Consider the following 8682-nt stretch of genomic DNA (forward strand, 5'->3'; position numbering starts at 1 on the left):
CGTGAGGCTGATTCTAGCGTTTGTGGCCTGACTCTGAGCAGTTATTGTGTGTATATATTATAGGGTACTGCTTAGGGTTTTTTTTGGACTACGAAGACAATTTAAGTTTATTAAAGTAACAGCCGCGAATCATATTGCCACATAATTTATATGTTGTATAATTTCAAACTTGTAGAAACTTATTTTTTTTGAATGAAAAAATAAGAAGATTTAAATGGTCTGAGAACCCGGACTTGTGGAAACTTAACATATTATTAGATGTTTAATATGTTAAGATAAACACGATAAAAAATTTAGAAAGAGGAAAATAAAATTTTCTATTTATATTATGTTTGTATTTTCTATATTTCACGTGTTAAAAGGGAATTAATTGTATTTTCATATGAATAGAGGTCTAATGGAAAAATATATAAGAAACATTGTGAGTTTTATGAGTAGTTTTTAAAGCTAATAAAAAAAATTTGTTCTTCTAAATTTTTGTGTTTCTAGATATGTCATAGATTTGAGAATATAGGTTAAAAATTCTTTAGAGAAAAATCATTGCCTTCGTACGAACGAGGTAGAGACACAGATGGTGAAAGATTCATCAGCCTTCTTTTCGGTTCCACCGTTCCAACTTAACCGACGTGTAAAGTCCCTCGAGGTGCAATTCCCGTTGAAAAAGTGAAGCTCCAACGTTTTGTTACTCTAGGAGAAAGCTTATGTGAAGATGAAAACGTTTGTTTTTTCTTTTACAGATACATTTCTTGGGTAATAAGTTAACGTGTTTTCAAATGGTATGGACTTAATTGAATAAATGACAAAGCTTCATGGGACATAACTACTTGAGTCGGATCGTACATCTTAATTATTTGACGTAAAGCAAGACAAAGACTTACCGTGACACCCAGGTACCAAATACAGGGTCCTTTCTCTAACTCAACCATCTCAAAACATATTTGCTTTTGATCTTGTATCATCTGTAAATTTAAGTATAAGGTTTATATAAGTATCACCTATATGTTAGAAACGTATAAGAAAACAGAGTGGTTATTTAGCGAGGTAGGTATATATAGGTTCATTTAAAACAAAGTTTACAATTGTTAGACAATACCTTAATCATACATTTGAAACAAACATACGAGAAAAGATAATAAATAGAGGATCTTGAGATGACTCTCCAAAAACTCCCATAATGGTGGGTCACAGGCTCACAGCCTCCTCGGCCTCCACGTCCAATGTTCTTACGTCCTCTCACCAAGGTCCATTGCATCTCTTTGACTTTTTTGAGAAGGTTTTATTAACCTCCCTCCTCGGGTTCTTTGAGAACTATCACCCATCTCAAATCTTGAATTCGTGGCGCAGAAGTGCTACCAAATATATTTCCTTCAACTTCATTGATCAGTGAATTTGATATAGGAGTAGAGATTGTTACCAAATTAGTAGAAGATCCAAAAACAAGAGGAGTTTCGGTGTTTAGAGACTTAGTAGTAGTAGTGGGTTCACTTTTAGTGTCAAGAGGAGTTGCTGGTTCTGCTTCCACTGGAGAAGTTGAAGTAAATGTAGCTACATTAGATGAAACAACAACACTAGAGGTGTCATCAGCTACTCCTAGAGGAGTATCAGGTGGAGCAAAAGCCAGTAAAAATCTTTGCTGCGTAGTGGGACTAGCAACATGTCTAACCGTTGTTGGGGTTGGGTTGATTCTGTTGCAAGGACTCGAGAAGGCTCTTCAAATCTTCTGAAACCGGGATGATACAGAGCAAAACTCTGCAGAGAATTAGTGCATAAAGAATATTTATGAGAATATTTTGTTTTACGTCTAAATTTAAAGATATATATGAGATGATGAGTATATAATTTTTTTTTTTACATTTTCTATATATCTAAAACTTTTTAGTTTTACATTTTAATTTTAGAAGATAAATAAGATTAATATAAAAATTATCCCAAGTTACTTTGGATATTGCCTTCTATAGGGTCGTACAGCACAAAACCACGGTCTCTCGGAAAAAGCATCAGCCCTGGATTTTGGATTGTGATTTAGAAATTAAGATAACAAAATAATTGTTGATATATGAGTATTTTTTATATTTTTTTATCAATAGGTTGTATTTTTTAATAAACTTTAAATTTTTTATATTTTAGAAAATTTATCAGTTTTTAGAGAAAAAAAATGTAGATTTGAGATTGAGATTTAGAAACTAGGATAACAAGAATATTTGTTGATAGATGAGTATTCTATTAGAATATTTGATCAATAGGTTGTATTTTATAAATAATTAGGTGGACCGCCCGCACGCATGTGCGGGTATTAACATTAATATTAAATTGATAATTAAATATTTACAATTATATAATACTTATGTTACATGTAAGTGGTTAATATGCATCTGATCTTAACTCTAGGTGACCGGCCCACATCATTATAATTAGTTTCAAAGTTTTTAAAAAGATTTGAGATTACTTTTGGCTCTCAGACGTACCTGAAGAGGATCACGCACAATAAATAAATTGCACTTGATTAGCATACACATCTTATATTATATTTTTGATAAGTGATTTAACTTTATAAGAAAAAGAATTATTTTTTTCGAAAGGGATGATCAGTTCCTAGATACAAAGAGTCGTCTCTTTTTGTTAGTTGAATCACTACTGATGCAAAAATATAGATAGAGATACAACATGGAGAGAAAGAGAACAAAAATAAATAGAGAAGAAGAATCTCCCATAAAATTATCAGTAATAGTGTTTCCGTCTATGAGTTACTTATTGATTATCATACACCTGCGCAAGATCACAAAAGTAGAATTTAAATTAGAACGATCAAAAACATATGAAAACTTAAAATATAGATGCGTGAAACTAATGGGGATGGCGTGATATTTATATAGCAAATTAGTTTAAGTTTCTAAATGACCTAGCTTTCAAGAGAAACTATGAGATAGAATACTCTCTAATAAATTTTAATTCAGCTATGAGATAGAATATTTTCTAATAAAATTTTAAAGATATTCTAGTTATAATATATACATAATTTTGGTAACTCAAATCTTGATATATATATATGTATATATATATTTAAATATTAAATGCATGATATTAGGAAAGAAGATATCTCGTCAGTTGATTGCTACTGCTTTTTGATAAAACAAATCCTACTATAAGGATTTAAATAATAGATAATAAGGAAAGAATAAAGAATTTTAACGTTAAAACCTCTCAACTAAGTTTGTTTTGGGTAAAAACCCGCAAACTAAGTATTTAACGAAAAACCGCCTAAAATAACTTTATTTAATGAATTAAACTTTAACATGTCATAATTATCATTACTACCAGTAAATATTTAGTTTAGGGGTTTCTACACTAAGTAAACATAGTTGAAAAATTTTACCATTAAAAATGAAAAAATTCAAAATGTTGTAATAGGAGGATAAATTTTCAAAATACATTTTAGAAATTAATGTATAAGTTTCTATAAATGACTTAGAACCTCTTATAATAATTAAAAACATCTGATAAGCCAATATAATTAATTTTATAAATGTATTTATAATTTTATAAATGTATTTATAATTTTATAAATGATTTATAAAAGCACACATTGAATTATTAGACATACGCATTGAATTATTAGACATTAATTTTTATTATGATACTTTATATACAAATATAATTCTTTCTATACGAATATAAAATCATTATATCAATTCAAATAAACATTTTTGTTTATTATCTTATGTAATTTATAAATATATAAAAAAATTGATCGCATTATTACTCTTTCATAGTTTCAACAATTAGTTACCATAAAAAAATATTTCTAATATTATGTCGATTATTTGGAAAGTGCTAATTGAATTATCCTTTCCTTTTAGATATAATTATAATAAATAAAATTAAAAATCATCGGCCAATCAAATTTTAACATTTTGAAGAGTTCATTTATGATCAACACGTAATAAAAAATCACTTATGTGACTTCTCAATCAATATATAGTAGGATTTATATTTTTATTAATAATTTATAACATTATATAAATAATTTTAAAATTCTGATAAATTTATTCTGTAAACAACGATAAATAATTTAAAAATCATATAAATAAAGATGTTTGGATTTTGTAATATTTAGAATAGTTATTATATAATTATATTTGAATACAATTCATCAAGTAGAGTATAAAACTATTATAATTATCTTATATAAAAATTCGTTCATTATATTTTATAGTTTATAATTATTAAAAGTAATAAATAAAACATTATTAATCTTTCTATAATTTTGAGAATTAGCTGCCATAAATTGTTATTTGTAATATTCTTTAGATTATATGGAAAGTGATGTTAAATGTTATTAGACTTACCTTAAATTTTTAGATCTAATTTAAATAAATAAAAATTAAAAACAATCGACCAATCAAATTATAATAATTTCTTGAAACTTCACCTATGAGCGACACGTCATCAGAAATCACTAAATTGACTTTTCATTTAATATATAGGGGGATTTTTAAATGTTTTTTTTATTTTTGGAAAGTTATCACTTTTTTGAGAAAATAATATAAATTTAGGATTGTGATTTAGAAATTAACATAACAAGAATATTCTGTTAGTTATTTTTTTTGAGCAACTAAATATTCTGTTAGTAACTTAGTATAATACTATTATTATGAGATGTTAGTTTATTAAATTGTCTCCTTAGCCCAAGAAAAAAAACATAACCGGTGCCCTATAGTACACGCAATAACTGCAACGCGAGAATCTGCCTCCTGATAATGACTTCTTCCCTCGAAGGACGCATCAGATCACCACTGGTGATGCTTTTTTTCGGAAAGACGGTGGTTGTGTGCTGTACAACCCGAAAGAAGGCACGTTCCAAAGGAAACTGGGAGACTTTTCAGGGTGTCAATTCCTGGCAAACTCGGGTAACTGGCTCTTGTTGTTTGATTCAGGATCCAATTTGTACATCGTAGATGCTGTTAAACACTGTTCAATGGCTGTGAAAACTGAAGTCAGCAAAACTTATGATAGGCTGAAATGGTCGTTTATCAGATATGTATTTGAAAGAATGGGATTCTATCTCACCTTTGTTGGCTAGATCATGGAGTGCATAACAACGCTATCCTACTCTTTCCTCCTCAATGATGAAGCAGTTGGATGTGTAATCCCCCAAAGATACATCAGGCAGGGTGATCCGATATCACCGTATATCTTCATAGTGTGTGGAGAAGTACTGTCGGGCCTCTGCATTAAGGCACAAGAAGAAGGATCACTACTAGAGATCATAGTGTCTCGAAATAGCCCAAAAATAAATCACCTTCTGTTCGCTGACGACACAATGTTTTTCACCAAAAATGACAGCCATGCCTGTTCCACTCTAGTTTAGTGGACATCTTACGCAGCTATGAAGCAGCTTCAGGTCAGAAAATAAATTCCATGAAATCCTCAATCTACTTCTCTAGAAAAACACATGCAGATATTCGCAGTCTTAAAGCACAACTAGGTATAGAGAAGGAGGATTGTGTCGGCAAATACATGGGCCTACCAGAACACTTTGGACGAAAGAAAAAGGATATGTTCTCGTCAATCATGGACAAGATGAAGCAACACTCCCTGAACTGGTCTACACAATTCCTCTCCACTGCAGGCAAAGCGATCAATGATCAAATCAGTTCTATCTGCGATCCCATCTTTTGCTATGACTTGTTTTGAACTCTTTTTGCAAACACATACAATCGGTTTTCACCAGGTTTTGGTGGGACTCGAAGGATGAAGTTAGAAAGATCTGCTGGATCTCCTGGGACACACTGACACAACCAAAAGACTTAGGAGGGCTAGGTTTTTGGGACATACAAGCGTTCAATCACGCCTTGCTAGCTAAAATAGGATGGAGACTGCTTACCAATCCAGATTGCCTCCTAGCAAAGGTCTTGCTGGGGAAATACTGCCATAAGACCTCCTTTTTAAAGACTTAGACGACCTCATCGATTTCACACGGCTGGAGAGGGATCATGTGAGGGAGAGACCTACTACTGGAAGTTTGGAACACCTAGGCAAGGCAATAGACACTGGAGAATCAACTTCCATCTGGAATGATTCGTGGATAAATCCAGAATTAAAACTCAAACCAATAGGCCATGTCCTACTTCAAGATAGAGATTTAATGGTCTCTGATCTACTTACACGGGAAACACGAGAATGGAATGCTGGTCTTGCGGAGAACCTCCTTCCTGAGTTAAAGGATCATATCATGAAGCTCCTAGTGTCTTGGGCAAACATGATTCCTTCGTCTGGCCCCTACAGAAATGAGGGATTTATAGCGTTTAATCGGGTCACTACTCTACTTTCCTCCCTACCAACCAATCGACTGTAAGACTCTTGGGGAAAAAAAGAGGTAAATGGAAAAAACTTATATGGTCCCGACATCTCTCACCGAAGCTGAAGTTCTTCCTTTGGAAGATATGATCAAATGCATTGTTAACTGAGGAAAATCTGCGAAAGAGAGGTCTACTTTCGAACACCACTTGCATTCGATGTGGAGCACCGGAAAGTATCGATCATATACTCTTTCATTGCCAATATGAAACTGAGGTGTGGACCTACGACCCCTGGGATCACCCCATCGACATCACCATGACGATTCCCTTTTTCGAAAAGCTCGAGGAATCCTGGAAAAGAACTCCTCTCCCACCGTATGGCTTCACTGGTAACGCGTTTCCTTGGTTTTGGTGGTTCATTTGGATATCCAGAAACCAGCTTGTCTTCAAGAGCCAGACTCAATCGCCGATGGGCACTGCCCTAAAAGCTCTTTTGTCCCTCAAAGAAAGGGAAATTGCTCAACCACCACGATCCAGGACGACGATCAAATCAGGTCCGTCACATCAACATCAAGCGAACCTTAATTTCTCGGAAATCTTATGTAATACCGACGGCTCTTGGAGCCCCATTTCGGGAGAGGCAGGCTTAGCTTGGATCACGAATGGTGCAGCAGAAGAGTTATTCTACGGATCTTCCAATCAATCTTCAGTCTCCTCGCCATGCATGGGAGAAGTCCTGGTCATTTCACTTTTATTTTTAGGGGCAACAATAGATCTGCTAATAGGCCTGCCAAGGCCTGTTTTGCATCCCATATAGTTTGGACCTAAATTATTTTTAAACATTTGGGAATTAAGTTTATGTTGCTAAAAAAAAAACCGATGATTAGGGTGTTAGTATAATATCCCTTATTATGGGCTGTAACTATAATAAACTTAAGTTGTCTTCGTAGCCCAAGAAAATAGGGGGCTTCGTAGCCCAAGAGAAAACCCTAAGGAGGACTCTATATATATGAGCCACAAACTCGAGAAACTGCCTCCCTGATAATGACGATATCATCTTCCCTCAAACGAAGCTGTAGCTCGCCGGATCTACGTCCCAGTTCTAAGCGGACGATCCCCCAGTCAAGCGGATCTCCAGGGGTGATGCTTTTTCCGAAAGACGGTGGTTGTGTGCTGTACAACCCGAAAGAAGGCACGTTCCAAAGGAAACTGGGAGACTTTTCAGGGTGTCGATTCCTGGCAAACTCGGGTAACTGGCTTTTGTTGTTAGATTCTGGATCCAATTTGTACATCGTAGATGCGTTTAGCGAGAAAAAGATGCGTCTTCCGTCTCTAGAGTCGATTGATTCAGCTGATTGTATTGTCAAGTGCGTGGGAGATAGAAAGTTTATAAGGCAAGATTCTGACAGTATTTTCAGCGATCTGAGTGCTGATGTGGTGAGGGGACTTTTGTGGGTTTCCGAGAGTGGAAAAGAGTACGTCGTGGTGTGGTTGTTCGACCTCCCTGGACACTCTTACATGAGCTTCTGCAAGAATGGGGATACTCATTACACTGACATTCCACTGTTTCACCACCAAGACTTGCACTGGTTAGATGGCTTGTCGGAGATGGTGCTATGGGGTACCCGTCTTTATCTCTCAACAAATCGTCGTTATGTTCGAGTCCTAGATCTGTCTGGACCGCAAGGTTTCTTCAAAGACATTACCGATGGTATACCATTCCCAATGCTTTCTGCGGATATGTCCTGCGATTCTAGCATTGCGGTTACAACATCAGGGCAGGTTCTGTTGGTTGAGAGTGATCCATGCAATAGGACCTGCTTCCGCCTCTACAAGAAGAATCCTGATATTGAAAACCCTGATCTCTTCGGCCACACGGTTACTGAGGTAGATTCTCTTAATGGTGAGGCCCTGCTTCTTGACTTGGGTTACACTGTGCCTGCTAACAAGGCCCTTGGTATTGAACCTGACTCCATTTATTTCACCCGTCACTATCGTCCCTGCCAATGTGCATCTCCCGACCTTGACATCTGTGTGTTCAATCTTGCAACCAAGTCCCTTGATCGCTATCCCGATCTTGACAAGATGGATCTCATTGATGCTCGATGGTTTCTCCCTTCTGGGAATTAATTTGGTCTTCTTGTGTTACTTTCCTTTTATTTATGCTTTTGAATAAAAATTATGATGTTAGACTTATGTCCCCTCCCCCTTTGTTTAGTTAACGAAACATCATATCTTGCTTGACATTTTGTTTACATTAAGACGTAGTGAGTGGTGGAGAGCTCTCATGTTATTTATTTATCTATCCTCACTTTTGTTTCTCCTAATACCAACCTTGGAAACTACAAGTTCCTTTGCGCTTCAATCAAAATTTATCTGGCAA

At 34.9% G+C, this 8682-nt stretch overlaps 1 protein-coding gene across 1 annotated transcript; it reads left to right on the forward strand.

Annotated features, from left to right (window-relative positions):
* Window positions 1–7309: 7309 nt before the first annotated feature.
* On the forward strand, window positions 7310–8682 carry LOC103861148 (F-box protein At5g25290). Its single transcript, XM_033288332.1, has 2 exons — window positions 7310–8512; window positions 8568–8682. Exon 1 carries the CDS (start codon window positions 7344–7346, stop codon window positions 8427–8429), a length of 1086 nt encoding a protein of 361 aa, XP_033144223.1. The 5' UTR covers window positions 7310–7343; the 3' UTR covers window positions 8430–8512; window positions 8568–8682.

The sequence above is a fragment of the Brassica rapa genome, chromosome A01 (genome assembly GCF_000309985.2).
Source record: "Brassica rapa cultivar Chiifu-401-42 chromosome A01, CAAS_Brap_v3.01, whole genome shotgun sequence".
Taxonomy (NCBI): Eukaryota; Viridiplantae; Streptophyta; class Magnoliopsida; order Brassicales; family Brassicaceae; genus Brassica; species Brassica rapa.

What these genes read in the sequence shown, in the direction of transcription:
- LOC103861148 (XM_033288332.1), top strand. Translation starts at nt 7,344, where the DNA reads ATGACGATATCATCTTCCCTCAAACGAAGCTGTAGCTCGCCGGATCTA.